Source organism: Canariomyces notabilis, assembly GCF_033297395.1.
Source record: "Canariomyces notabilis strain CBS 508.74 unplaced genomic scaffold N656scaffold_46, whole genome shotgun sequence".
Classification (NCBI taxonomy): domain Eukaryota; kingdom Fungi; phylum Ascomycota; class Sordariomycetes; order Sordariales; family Chaetomiaceae; genus Canariomyces; species Canariomyces notabilis.
In genome coordinates this window covers 96,975-110,238 of record NW_027041868.1, presented here as the reverse complement: position 1 = coordinate 110,238, position 13,264 = coordinate 96,975, and the positions used below count along the sequence as shown (strand labels likewise).

At 54.9% G+C, this 13,264-nt stretch overlaps 6 protein-coding genes across 6 annotated transcripts in view; 4 read left to right on the top strand and 2 right to left on the bottom strand.

The window, feature by feature from the left end:
• Positions 1-2,146, bottom strand: part of N656DRAFT_720392 (uncharacterized protein) — a gene marked incomplete at both ends in the record, with an annotated part of 3,392 nt that extends 1,246 nt beyond the window's left edge. Inside the window, 2 exons of the mRNA XM_064812444.1 lie at positions 150-455; positions 509-2,146. Of these exons, the coding sequence (XP_064664858.1) occupies positions 150-455; positions 509-2,146 (1,944 nt within the window). The remainder of the gene's footprint in view (positions 1-149; positions 456-508) is intronic.
• A 329-nt stretch (positions 2,147-2,475) lies between these two features.
• On the top strand, positions 2,476-3,513 carry N656DRAFT_785499 (uncharacterized protein). Its single transcript, XM_064816401.1, has one exon. The coding sequence runs from the start codon at positions 2,775-2,777 to the stop codon at positions 3,180-3,182; it is 408 nt and encodes a 135-aa protein (XP_064664857.1). The 5' UTR covers positions 2,476-2,774; the 3' UTR covers positions 3,183-3,513.
• A 1,196-nt stretch (positions 3,514-4,709) lies between these two features.
• N656DRAFT_772719 (uncharacterized protein) lies at positions 4,710-5,590 on the bottom strand (the record flags this gene model as incomplete). The annotated part of the gene is made up of 2 exons (XM_064813950.1): positions 4,710-5,221; positions 5,278-5,590. The coding sequence occupies 2 exons, from the start codon at positions 5,588-5,590 to the stop codon at positions 4,710-4,712; spliced, it is 825 nt and encodes a 274-aa protein (XP_064664856.1).
• On the top strand, positions 5,238-6,853 carry N656DRAFT_518781 (uncharacterized protein). Its single transcript, XM_064809938.1, has one exon. It carries the CDS (start codon positions 5,607-5,609, stop codon positions 6,459-6,461), a length of 855 nt encoding a protein of 284 aa, XP_064664855.1. The 5' UTR covers positions 5,238-5,606; the 3' UTR covers positions 6,462-6,853.
• A 2,112-nt stretch (positions 6,854-8,965) lies between these two features.
• N656DRAFT_785493 (glycoside hydrolase family 13 protein) lies at positions 8,966-10,503 on the top strand. Its single transcript, XM_064816400.1, has 7 exons — positions 8,966-9,004; positions 9,058-9,099; positions 9,174-9,549; positions 9,616-9,639; positions 9,703-9,723; positions 9,788-10,332; positions 10,410-10,503. Exons 3-7 carry the CDS (start codon positions 9,268-9,270, stop codon positions 10,456-10,458), a joined length of 921 nt encoding a protein of 306 aa, XP_064664854.1. The 5' UTR covers positions 8,966-9,004; positions 9,058-9,099; positions 9,174-9,267; the 3' UTR covers positions 10,459-10,503.
• Positions 10,504-11,110: 607 nt separating this feature from the next.
• Positions 11,111-13,212, top strand: N656DRAFT_785491 (beta-lactamase/transpeptidase-like protein). The gene is made up of 4 exons (XM_064816399.1): positions 11,111-11,537; positions 11,610-11,874; positions 11,941-12,652; positions 12,717-13,212. The coding sequence occupies exons 1-4, from the start codon at positions 11,438-11,440 to the stop codon at positions 12,858-12,860; spliced, it is 1,221 nt and encodes a 406-aa protein (XP_064664853.1). The 5' UTR covers positions 11,111-11,437; the 3' UTR covers positions 12,861-13,212.
• Positions 13,213-13,264: the final 52 nt, after the last annotated feature.

Genomic DNA, 13,264 nt, shown 5'->3' with positions numbered 1-13,264 from the left:
GTCGCCGCATCCCAGATCTTAACAGTCTCGTCATATGATCCTGAGGCGACGAGCCTTGAATCGGGCGAGAACGCGACCGAGCTGATCCAGCCGCTATGCCCCTCGAGCGTCTGCGTGCATCTCCCGGTCGCCGCATCCCAGATCTTAACAGTCTCGTCATATGATCCTGAGGCGACGAGCCTTGAATCGGGCGAGAACGCGACCGAGTTGACCGGGTCGTTATGCCCCTCGAGCGTCTGCGCGCATGGGCCCCACTCATCTCCTACAGCCGGTGCGGTGGTAATCCACTCCTGTTCCTCATGTTTAAACAACTCTCTTGTTATGCTGCGGACAGGGCTGAACACAAGTGCTGAAGCGTATACCTGAAGAGGTGCTGTATCAATAATCGATCGGCTGCTCAGAACAAACCGTCTTATATCGCGGAGAAATATATATATTCTGGTGGCATCTCCAGTCTGAAAGGATATATTAGTATCTATCGGTGATGGGGACCAAGGGTGCAACATACATCGAGTAGGGCTAACAAGTCGTCTACCATGCCGATACTCTCCGAGATACAGCCTACAAGCCCGAGCGCTTCAAGCCAGTAAAGGAGGTGGCTCTTCAAGAAACTGTGGATCGGGCCGTTATCCCGTACAATGCCTTTGCTCTCCTTCCAGTGGTGGACCCAGTACCGACATACGTACTGGACTTCGGGTGGCAAAGCGGCGTCGACGGTTCGTTGGTCGATTTCCGAGCGCGGTTTCCCCGGCACTTGCAGATCGCAGATATCTCTCTTGAGGTGTTGGCGCATAAGTTGAATACATATATCCGCCAGCGTTCGGTGATGTTGTACCTCGTCGATCCAAAACTCCTCGGCACGCTTGGTTGGATCGACAAGGAAGTCGCGGAAAGACAGGTGAAAGAGTCTTACAGGAGCATCTATTTCTGGGGGAATTCTCAGGACCGAGTGGAGAGAGTTGAGCCTGCCATATATAGCTTGAGGAGAGATGATGAGAAGTCGTGCGAGCGACGACACTGAGAGCGGTTGGGCAAGGAGAACAATAGGGCCAACAACATCCCGGAACTCGGCTAATAAGCGGCCCCTCTGTGGCTCAGCACGCCCGGCAGTGAGCTGGTTGAGAATTGGGAGATATGTCGCGTCGAGTTTGTCAAGCTCGGAATTATGGGTCTTCCGCTGATACTGTAAGACTTTCTCGAGCTGACCGGCGGGGTCAGACCACACCGGATCTTCGACAAAGCGGCAGACGGTTGCGGCAAAAATGAACAATGGAACGGCCATCTGAGCGAGCATCCGAATGACGTGTTCGCCAGGCCAGTCGGGCGGGAGCCTTAGGTCTCCGGGAGCTTGGCTGTTGTAATCGTTCCTAATCCTCGCGAGTGTGTGCCCTAAGAATGCAGATATATCGCGTTCCACGATTGGCTCCGGTATTTGGTGTAGAGCCAGGTCCTGATACTTTCCCTGGACGTTCATGAATCCGAGGCGAATGGGCAGCTCAGGCCGGCTGGTGATGAAAATCCTCAGTCGCACGGAGCTCAGTGTCTTTGCTTGTACTAGCAGGGAGATGATGGTCTTTACGTCATTGTCTCCGTCACACTCGTCAAGAGCATCAACAACAATCAGACTTGACATAGTTTGGTGAATGCGGCTAAGAGGTTGCAGGATGAGCTTCTTGAACTGGTCTGGCAGCGCCTTCCTGGCAACGCCGGGGTCGCCATTGATAGCGTCTCTGACAAAAGGCGCCAGAGTAGGGATTTTGTGCACAAGCTGACTGACAATGGTGGGGAAAAACAAGGTGGCTTTGCCACGGTCTCCTTCACCTCTTTTGAAGAAGAAGCTTGCGCCGAGGAGGCCGTTGTCTGCGAATGCCTTCGCTACGGTGCGGGAGATGGTGGATTTTCCGGTCCCTGCCATGCCGTTCAGCCAGAAGATGCTCTCACCGTGAGGATCTTCTGCCCAGTCTCTGATCTGACGGAGGAGCTCGATTCGGGTGTCAGGATGGCATTGTGCGTTGCTCTGTTCGGCAAAAGAGTCGAAAGCTGCCTCATATACAGCCGGCAGGATGTCGCTCGAACTGTAGTAATGATTGCCCACGTGGACCCGTGCCTGCCCTTCGGCATGTAGTGACCCGACAAGATTTGCCATGGCGGCGACGACGAAGCGGTTGGATTGCTTGGAACAACGATTGCGATGCTTCCCAGAGTGCTTTCGCCGTGGGATCGTCTAACACACTCATGCGTCGTGATTGAGAGTCAAAAGTTGCGTCGGCGTAGAAGACAAGAGGAAGTCGCTCGTCAGACTCGTGATAAATATGCTGACATGGACGTGTTCTCACCTCGGTATGGAGTGACCTGAGCTGATATGCGGTGACAGCGGATGGTTTGAAGCGATGGTCAACGCTATCTTCAAGTTGGGCGTGCGTATGCTCTCAAATTGGGCATCGATCAAGCCGACTGCAGGTACCCCGCCGCCAACTCAACCAGGCAACACTCAGCCGCAGAGGTGCATCAGCTTTCATCTTCCCCTCTTCCCCCCTCGACAGCCACAACCAGTCAACATGCCATGGCTGAACCGTTCGGGATCGTTGCTGGCGCGTTGGGCGTTGCCGGCCTCTTCAATAACTGCATAGACTGTTTTGAGTACGTCCAGCTAGGTGGCCGCTTTGGGCGCGACTTTGAGAGATGCCAACTCAGACTGGACATTGCAAAGACACGCTTGAGCCGATGGGGCGAGGCGGTCAAGTTCAACGTTGACCCGGTTTGAGGACAGGGACATGAAGCCAGCCGGGCGAGCGCTGCACAGGCGGCTGAAAGACCTCGCTTGTCGGTGGCAGAAAGATACGAGCTTGGTGAAGAAGACAGCATGGGCACTCTACGACGGGAAGAGCCTGGAGAAAATCGTCGACCAAATCGCCGGCTTTGTTGACGAGCTGGAGAAAGCCTTCCCGGTCGAGGCCGTTTGTCACAAGCTGGCCGGGATCGAAATCGAAGAGGTGGAGGACGAAGCAAGTTTGACAATGCTCAAGGATGCCGCGGGAGGGATCGACGAGGCTCTGTCAGGTGCGGCTGCACGGAAGATCGACGCAATCGCGGGAAGGAACTCCGCCAAGGATGTCAGGATGGGGGGCCATGCAAGGGTCCACGTCGGCAAATGTATTCACCGAGGCAGTTGTACATCGTGAGATCCTCATCAGAGATCAGACGATCAATTCGGTAGAGACGGTGGTGGCGACGGGTGAGTCTGGAATCCAGATTGGAGATACGTACGGTGGCAAAAGGTTGAGTTCTCCACCTGGTACGTACCTTTTCTGCCACTTGGTATGTATCTTTTCTGCCATTTTGTACGTACCTTTTCTGCCACTCGGTACTTCTTTTTGCCGCTGAGAAATCACGTTCCTGTATTTTCTCAACAAAGGGCTTTTCAAGCACTACTTCTCAATGTTCTCACCAGCCGGGAGATGGCATATGTAAACGTCACGTGAAGAATGTATAAATTATCTGCTCTATTTCATCCACCGACGACCATAAGGCGCGCTGCGTGAAGTTCTGTTTGGAATTTACATAGAAGGAGTCGTGGACAATTGCACCTTCTGGTGGAATGCCTCTAGCACCTCGGGGCATTTCTCGAAATGGGCAGTGGGTTCCCAAGAATTGTGCTTCTTCCCATACCCTGCCCACTTGACCGGGTACTCCAGTCCCGTTTTTCCCTGTTGCCACATCAAAATCTCCTCGACGTTATAATACTCGTCGCCTTGAACCTTCTCAGTCGTAGGGGCAACTCTTGAAGAGAGAGCACGTGCCGTCGAGGAATACCTCCCTCCTAGTGACTTGCGCCGCGGGATTTCTAGTACGCGGTCATGTTGCCCATAATTCGTACAAGGATTCCACGTGACCTCCACCTGAAACGTCGCTGACCTGCCCACCCAAACGCGCTTGAGGACCGCTTCAAGTGGCCATTCCTCAAAGCTTGCGAAATCGGCTTCAAGTGCCCCCTCTTCCAAAGCGGACGCCCCTGAAAATTGCGGCCTGGAATTCCTGCGCTGGCTTTGGCGGCGCTTTGGACCTTGGCTTGGTGATGGTTGTTGAGCCTGTAGCGATAGGGAGGTTTTGCGAAGAGGTGCCTGCCTCATGGGCGCTCTGTTTACCTTGCGGCGCTTCCCTTGTGGCGGCTGAATGACATCCCCATCTTTGCCTTGCTTGACGTCACTTTCCACACTAGGGAAGCAGTCCTCCTTGCTGTCAGTATCGCAATGACGCCGCCGTCGACAACGACCGGGGTTCTGCTGAAGATCGACCTTCTCCACGTCGGGCAAATTGGTGGTACTAGCCCTCGTTGTTCCAGAGCCTTGCTTCACGTCGCGGCCGAACGACACATGTTTCCGACGCGTCGCCCTAGTGTCGGGGGTGGGAGAATCCCCGCAGACTTCACCGGCGAAGCTTCTGTCGCCAGAGCCAGGTTGCTCTGCTGCTGCATTGTCTTCTCACTGGTCGATTTGGACGCAGCTCGACGGTTTTGGAGGGCGGGGGTGCCATCCTCATCCTACTCTCTGTCTTCTGGAACGAGAGGATGGCATTCTCCGTCACTCGCTGGATCGCTGTCGTCATGGTGATTAGGGTGTTGCGAGAGGCGGCAGCTGGCGGACCTCAGTTGTGGATCAACCCCACGACTGGAGGCGACGTCGCATAGGCTCTGGGGCCGAAGGCGTGGCTCAGTATCCGCTGGTTCGAGCCCAGTGGTACTCTTTGTCATCCGGCAGTGTGGGGGTTCGTACCCGCTCTTCGCTGTCATCTGGGATCAGATGATGGTGCTCTGGGCTGCCCTTCTGACTGCTGTCGCCGCAGCGATCACAGTGCTGAGAAAGGCAGTGGCCATCGGATTGCTGCTGTGACTCAAATCCAAGACCAGAGGCAGCTAGGCCTGGACTATGAGGGTCCAACATGGATTGCGACTGAGCGGCATGTTTCTGCCGGATCGCCGCGAATGAAAATGGGAACGGCCTATCCCATTCTTCGCTGCCAAGGTATATGGAACCGTCGTGATTCGACGTTGTTCCGCACGGCTTTTCGGACGGCCGGGGAGAGTCAGACAACGTCTCTGGAGAAGGCCCTGGGCTACCTCTCTGTTGCTGCTCGTCTGCAACCTCATCGTCTGGGCCACGCTCACTGGTGACCGAAGGCTTTGATACGTCGATATCGTCGGGAATAGTGTCGCGACTTTCGCCTGTCTAGGCATGTTAGCGAACTCGCCTGCCCGGAAAGGGAGATTTAGGTACATACCTGCACTAGCAACACCGCTGGATTCAAGCTTCTTGGATGCAGCCGCGACGAGCTCGTCAAGCGACGCGAAAGACATGTCGGATCGGCCATCATCAGAATCGTCATCGGACTCGCTATCAGGGATCAGGATCGCATTGTTCTGCGACTTCCCTGCACCACCATGTCGAGAATTATGCGCACCCTGTTGTGGCGGCGGCGGAAGGAAAGGAGCAGGGTCCCCCTTCCGAACGAGAAGCCCGCAATTCGCGGGGTCGGGGCCTGCCGCCACAGGGGGGTTGTAAAAGACCTGGTTGTCGAGGCAGACTGTTGCCATCTCGCTACTAGTGATAATGCGCGCTGGTGAATTGCAGAAGATGTCAAAGGTTTGGGAAAGAATGGTCCCGGAAGTGTTTGGTGTACAAGCTGTTTACCTTCATATTCCTGTGGTATCGAGGAACGTGCGAAATATATCTGTGTGCCGAGGAAGGGCGGACCCGATCGCTGAGTTGGCAAGGAGCCGGGCCTCGCGCTCTCCGTCGTCACCAGCTTCCCAACCCCTGTTCGCAATGAGGAACGTGCTCGGCCGTGAAACGTCTCGTTCCATGCGGTTCCCCAGTATGGTGCGGAGAGGAACGGGATATCGATTCACCAGTCCCTCGCAACTCTGCCAATCATGCAATTGCCGAGAAAGGAAGGAGAGGGCCCAGGAAAAGGGAAGCGTCGCAGGACATCGTATCGCCACGAATCATGGCCTTTGCCCTGAGGCCCCGTGGTCCATGACGTTGCTAGGGGTTGCCGAGAGCGGCTCAGCCGAAGCGGGGGTTGGCGCATCGTCTCCTGTAACGCCTTCCTGCGTCCGTCTGCATGCGCCTCCTTCATGTCGTCCGGTTTCTGGTACTGCCCATGGCAAGGCAGAATCTCCCCAAGCAGTCTCACACGCGCCATTGAACCCGATCTGCCTCGCCATCGGTGAAGCGAAGGCAGCGGCGCCAGCAAGGCCACATCATCGTTTCGACGGCCGCATCGGCCTCCTTGACTCGGCCTTGCCATCTCTGTTCGCTGCGGCCGGCGTGTGGCCCAGAAATGTTACCTGCATCCCCCGCCATAGCTGCGCTGGCATTCGGTCCGATTGTTCTGCGATCCGCACGCCGAGACGCTCTGCATCCAAGCGAGAGGAGGCCCCCTGGTGTCTCCGCATGTGTTGAAATCGATACCTGCGGCAGTTTTCTGACTGGCCAGGACATGCCGGTCTTGTAAATTGCACGCGGGAACGAGGGGGCGGAGGACCTGCCACGCAGGCATGGATTCTGATCCTACGGACGAAATGAGGCACCCTGGAAAGCAGAGTGGATGGGGAATGGATGAAACGAGACGTCGCTGACGGGGAGAAACAAAGCAAGTGTTGGGTGGCTCCAAAGGGAGAGGAAGCTCGATGTCGAGACCAGAGTTGAGCCGAACGACCCTCCTGTATCTCTCCGGAACTCGTCCCCATTGGACCGCGTTAAGGGCTCGTTGTCGGCTCGGCCTTTCTATCCCCGTCCGCCGCAGGCTGAATCACGGCGTGTGACCCAGAAACAGATCACAGTCAATTAGAACGCGAACATGCCCTTCTCGTAACCACTCTCTTGCAGGCTCCGCCGTAGCTGCGCCAATATTCGGTCCGAATACGAGATTATCCAGGAGGCGTCTTCGCACCTAGCAAATTGGGAATGTCTCCATCTGCAGGTCAGTGTCTCTGTATCGGACGCAGTAGACATCTGCGGCATTTTTGTGACTGGTCAGAATCAGCATGCATTGCAAACCGCTCTTACAGGGGACCTACCAGGCAGACGCGACGTTGCCCGCCACGGACAAAGGGAGGCATCCTGGATGGCAGAGAGCAGGCGGATTTCGATCGCTTAGTGTAGATGAAGCTCAGAGTCGAGTTGAAATTTTAGAATAAGGCGAGTGAAAGCCGTAATGAGAATGGGCCGGAACGCAAGCGGTAAGGAGAAGGGCTCCGGGTAAATAGCTGCCAAACAGCGCAAGTACTGCGCGAGAGGCGATATGCGAGGCTCTGAGGCGACGGAAAGAGGGGAAGGCAAAGGGTGGTCGGTAGGGAAACGCGGCCGCCTTGGCGAAATGAGCGATCAGAGAGGTATTGGCGACGAGCGCATTATCAGGAGGCAGGGGCCGAGTGAAGGAAAAGGGAGAGGAATGAAGGAAGAAGTCGAGAGTACAACAAAGCGACATCAGAGAGGATCGGCTCGTATTTATGTTGCGGGCGTAGCCGGGCCATGCGAGCACGCGAGTCTGACGCAGCGCTATACCCGATCGGGAGGGCCGCCAAACCCGGCCGGTGCAACAGCATGTTCTGCATTACAGAAACAAGCTGGAATAAAAAGATACCTTAAGTAAAATGTATAGGATGTCACCAACAGCTAATCTACCTAAGCTCTAAGACTTATATACACTATTAGTATAACCTAGAAGCCATTGTGCCTGGAATCGATGGAATACATAGGTATTCATGTGGTTCAGTGCTTCAGCTCACTAACTTACAGTCGGCTTAGACTCGATCGGGAAGTGGAGATTCAGGAGAACCATGTGGAGAATACGAGAAAGAAGAAACTGGGCGCTCTCCTCACCGCCTCAGCCTCAGCTGAAAACAAAGCAAAGCTACGAAGAAGGGAGCAATGATAAAAATCGCAGACCTCGTTCATATTCATCGTTGGCAGACTGACTCTTTATAACTCAGAGACCTGGGTAACATCATCCAATCCATCGCAACCGACCACCATCTCAGTAACAGTTGACCGGACTCCTGCTTACCTAGGTAAACCCCCCGTCTCAGCGTCAAGTCGTTGACCCTCAGCCGTGGACCATCTCGCCACCCCCCCCCCCAAACAACCTCACCTCTCAACCAACCCTCAACCCTCAACATGTCCCTCTACCTCTCCTCCCTCAGCCTACTCCCCACCCCCGACCCGTCCACCCTCCCACCACCCCTCCGCGCCCTCCAAGCCGCCGCAACCCGCCAGGAGCCCGGAGGCGGGGGATCCAGCAACCTCCGCCCCGTACGCAAACGCCTCACCCACCTTGCCGCAACCTCTACCACCCAGCCCAACCCCCTGATATGTCCCGTCCCAGACGACCAGACCTGCCCGCAAAACGAAACCCTCTTCCAGGGCTTCGAATGGTACGTCCCCGCTGACGGGCGGCACTGGCGCCGCCTTGCGGGTATTGTCCCGTCCCTGGCAAAGCTGGGGGTAACGAAGATGTGGATTCCGCCTGGGTGTAAAGCTGCGGATGGTCAGGGGGGGAATGGGTATGATGTTTATGATTTGTGGGACTTAGGTGAATTTGCGAGGGATGGGGGTGATTTGAAGGGGGGTGGGGGTGGGGGGGATAGGAGGACGAAGTGGGGGGTTAAAGAGGAGCTTGTTGCCCTCGGGGAGGTTGCGGAGAAACACGGGGTGAGGTTACTGTGGGATGCGGTGTTGAATCACAAGACGGGGGCGGATTTTGTGGAGAGGGTGGTGGCGTGTAAGATGGAGGAGAGGGATCGGATGAGGGAAAAAGAGGGGGAGGGGGCAAGGAGGGAGATTGAGGCGTGGACGGGGTTTCGGTTTCCGGGGCGACGGGGGAGGTATAGTGCTATGCAGTGGAGGGCGGAGCATTTTAAGGGGGTGGATTGGGATGAGAAGGGGAAGGAGAGGGGGGTGTGGAGGTTTGTGGGGAAGGAGTGGTGAGTGCATTCATGAGCAAGGTTTGGTAAAGTCGGAAGGATATAACGGAAAGGGGGCTAATGTGATGGTCTAGGGCGAAAGATATTGACGAGGAGCTGGGGAACTACGACTTTCTGTAGGTTCCAGGTTTGGACTGCGGTTATGTTGACTTCCGGTCGCGGAGTATCATGCTGACCCCTGACCACTTAGAATGTTTGCAGACATCGACCACAGCCACCCCGAAGTCAGGGCAGACCTGTTTCGCTGGGTTGAGTGGCTTCCACGGCAGGTAAAACTCGGGGGCATGCGTCTGGACGCCATCAAGCACTACAGTTTCGAGTTCCTGCGCGACTTTGTATCGCACGTCGATGCGGCTGTTGATCCTGACTGGTTTCTCGTCGGCGAGTACTGGAGAGAAGACTCCGAGTTTCTTGCTGCTTTCATCGAGTTCATGAAGCATCGGATCTGGCTGTTTGATGTGCAACTGCTCGGGAACTTTAGCAAACTGTCGTTGCTGGAGGAAAAGGGGGATTTGAGAAAGGTTTTGGATGACTCCTTGGTCTTGTGGAAACCGGACAATGCTGTGGTAAGACATGACATCCAGCTGCAGCCATCTAGTGCAACAGAGAGAAGCGCTGACATGAAAATTTAGACATTCGTTGTTAACCATGATACTGTAAGCTCCGCCATCACCCCTGAAGCAAAAGCTCAAGATGCTAGCCACTAACACTTACACCAGCAACCCGGCCAGGCTCTTGAGGTAACTTATACCCCCTTCCCCAACCATTCCCCATCCCTCATTAGAGTACTAACCTCCCTGGCAGACACCCGTCCTCCCATTCTTCCTCCCCCTCGCCTACGCACTCATCCTCCTGCGCGCCAACACCGGCCTGCCCTGCGTCTTTTACTCGGACCTCTTCGGCTCCATGGGACCCCAACCCCACCACCACCACCCGCCCAACAACCCCAATCATCTTCATGTTTCCACCCGCCCCCCCTGCGGCGGCCTGATCATCCCCAAACTTCTTCTCGCGCGCAAACTCTGGGCATACGGGTCGCAACACGACTATTTCGACGGCGACGACAGTGACAAGAACTGTGTCGGGTTCACGCGCCTCGGCCACCCGTCACGCTCCGGCGGCGCCGGGCTCGCCGTCGTCATGACCAACGCCTGGCAGTATGCGGTTAAAACAATGTTTGTCGGGAAGCAGCATGCGGGTGAGTGCTGGACGGACGTGCTCAATTGGTGTCCGGGCCATGTGGTCATTGGAGAGGATGGGTTTGCGGTTTTTCCCGTGGGTCCACGCAGTGTGGCTGTTTGGGTGAGCGCTGAGGCGCTGGGGAGGGGGGAGGTTGATGAGTTTGTTTTGTGAGTGTGCCTTTCTCTGTTGGTGATATGTTAAGTGGTTGTTTTAGTGTGGGTATGCTGATGGTTGGTATTGAAAGCGATGATGATATATACGGGTTCAACTCAGGCTGTGATGGTAAGGAATAAACGGAGGGGGTATGGCATGGAAGCTGCTCCGGCCGTGGCAGGGATGCTAAACGAGAGGTCCAGTCATTGGTGTTACCGTGTTGGTTGGGATAGGTTCTAGACCGCTGTTAAGACTGAGAGGCATAGAACACTTCGTTCCAGCATCAACATCACCGCAATGACCAAGTGAGGCTTGCAAAACACCGAGCCAAGAACTTGAATGAAGGGGGATTTGATACACTGTCGTCCCCTGACACGATTCTTGTGTGTATAGGTATCATTGCAACTTACAAGAGAGGAAATATACTTATACACCTAGTAGGGACTTAGTAATAATAAGCCTGCCCTTTGATATGTATGTGTTTAGATACTAGGTACCTAGGTTCGTAATGAAACTCGGACAAAAGACATGATGAGTTACTGTAAGCTTCGGTGCGGGTCCTGGCAATGCAGGGATTGAGGACTCGAATACCGAGTCACTCGAAATCATCAAATAGTGTGGTTCGGGTGTGGATTCACTGATGTGAGTACATGTACAATACAAGGCTCGGCCCGAACCGAGACCATGACGTTTTGCTCGCGTCGGATTCATCGGAATGCCTTCGTCGTCCTGTGGACCCGCCAGGCTGTCAGCCAAACACAAATGCAGTTCCCAGCACAACTCGGGACTCAAGCAGCGCCAAGCTCCATCACCGAATGACTCAAATGCTACTATGACTGTACAACCCCGCTCACAGGTGCAGCTTTGAAGCGCTTGGCGGAAGATACTAGTAAATAATTCCCTATAGTAGTTCTACCGTGCTTACCCTACTTCAATCCGAATCAAGATACAAAAGAGAGCTGGAAGAACGTAGGGAGACCGCTCCTCGAAACAAAGCTACCATCCTCTAACGCATTCATTTCAAGTTATTGTTCTTCCATTCTTTACTCCATCCTTACTCCTTAATCTTATTACCAACACGACCCCTCATACTCGGTTTTCTTCCCTCCAGACCAGCAAATGGAGAAGCTCGACAGCATACTGAACAAATACGTCGCCGAGGGCGAGGATACGGCTGGCAAGCTCCTCGGAGCTGCTTTCATCGTATGCAACAAAGATGGTACATAACCAAGACGACGCAAGCAAATCAGCAGAGTGTCACAACCAACGGCCTAACACAACCGACACACAGGCATCGTGTACCAGGGAGCAGCAGGCCGAACCACCTTAGCCCCTGACTCACCCAAGTTCGCAGTCGACACCTGGACATGGGTGGCGTCCATGAGCAAGATCATAACCATGATGGGCGTCATGGCCCTCGTCGAGAAAGGATCCGTGAGCCTAGACGATGACATGCGCTGCATCGTTCCCGAGCTCGGAAAGCTGCAGCTCCTGAAGGGATTCACCGACGACGACAAGCCCATCCTGGAAAACAACACCCGGCCGATTACTCTCCGGTAGGCCACCTTTACCATAACCCCGACCTACCTTACTTAACCATCATCAAACGCTAACCTCAACAGACACCTCCTCACCCACGGCGCGGGCATCGGCACGGACATCGCCGACCCGGAGCTCATGAAATGGTCCCACTCCATCGGCCGCACCGCCACCTGCCTGGACTACACCATCGAAGGATGGAGCGTGCCCATGAAGTTCCCGCCGGGGGAGGGATGGTACTACGGCGGCGCGACCGAGTTTGCCGGGCTCGCCGTCGAGCGCATCACAGGCCAAAACCTCGACGAGTACATGCGGGAAACGGTGTTCAAACCACTCGGCATGGAGGATACCACCTTTTACCGGGAGTCTATGACTGATAAGGTGGCTGCGCGCACGGCGCCGTGCATGATGCGCAACCCCGAAACTGGTGGGCTCGCCGAGACGGATTGGGTGGTTCCTGTGCAGCCGGAGTTGTTGAGTTTGGGGAGTGGGCTGTACATGACGGCGAAGGATCATGCGAAGGCGTTGCAGAGTTTGCTTAGGTCGCTTGCCGGTGAGGGTGGTGGACTGTTGAAGAGGGGGACGGTGCAGGAGATGTTTCGGCCGCAGCTGAGCGAGTCGCAGAGGGCTGTGCTCAAGGCGGTCACGGATATGTTTCATGACAATATGGTGCCCGAGTTCCCGCCGGGTATGCCGCTGGATCATGGGATCAGTGGGATTATTAATCTGGAGGACTGTCTGGGGAAGAGGAGGAAGGGGAGTATGATGTGGCAGGGGATGGCGAATGGGCATTGGGTGAGTACCTCCATCTGTGAGAGTTGTATCGGTGTGGAAGTGTTTGGACGGCTAACTTGGGCAGTGGGTTGATCCCGAGTCGGGCATTGCGGCTACGCTCTTCGTCAACGTGATGCCTCAGGGGGACAAGGTGGTTGTTCAGCTGTATGATGAGCTTGAACGGGCGGTTTATGGGGATTTAGTGGCGGATGTGATGGTTTGCCAATGAAAGCTGTGGTTAGACCGAGATTGAGGTGCCAAAGCCTGGCCAGCAGCATGGATGCCAGATTCAGCCAATGTTATAAGCATCCAAGCTCACCAAGCTACCAGCACATGCAGCCAGCAGGTCTGCTAGGTTCACCGTAAGACATATGCACTGGTTGGTTGAATGTAACCATGGTATCTAGTCCCTAGTGCATATGCAGTTTTTCTCGGCCCTCTTTTACCCTGATGGATATTGAGGTCATGGAGCTCATGTTCAATAACATGGCGTGAGGAATCATCCGCTGCACGTGGGAGTTCATGGAGTTGGTAATTAGACTATCCGCATTTAGATATAAGAACTACATGATTCGTTACCTGAGATACCTATGTTCCCCAGGATTCTCTTGAGTAGTCCTGACTCAGAGATAC

Coding starts and splice junctions, on each gene's coding strand:
- N656DRAFT_785499 (XM_064816401.1), top strand. CDS start 2,775: ATGAAGCCAGCCGGGCGAGCGCTGCACAGGCGGCTGAAAGACCTCGCT.
- N656DRAFT_518781 (XM_064809938.1), top strand. CDS start 5,607: ATGCGCGCTGGTGAATTGCAGAAGATGTCAAAGGTTTGGGAAAGAATG.
- N656DRAFT_785493 (XM_064816400.1), top strand. CDS start 9,268: ATGCGTCTGGACGCCATCAAGCACTACAGTTTCGAGTTCCTGCGCGAC. Junction 9,550..9,615: donor GGAAACCGGACAATGCTGTG/GTAAGACATGAC, acceptor ATGAAAATTTAG/ACATTCGTTGTTAACCATGA. Junction 10,333..10,409: donor GAGGTTGATGAGTTTGTTTT/GTGAGTGTGCCT, acceptor TGGTATTGAAAG/CGATGATGATATATACGGGT.
- N656DRAFT_785491 (XM_064816399.1), top strand. CDS start 11,438: ATGGAGAAGCTCGACAGCATACTGAACAAATACGTCGCCGAGGGCGAG. Junction 11,538..11,609: donor CATCGTATGCAACAAAGATG/GTACATAACCAA, acceptor ACCGACACACAG/GCATCGTGTACCAGGGAGCA. Junction 12,653..12,716: donor GGATGGCGAATGGGCATTGG/GTGAGTACCTCC, acceptor TAACTTGGGCAG/TGGGTTGATCCCGAGTCGGG.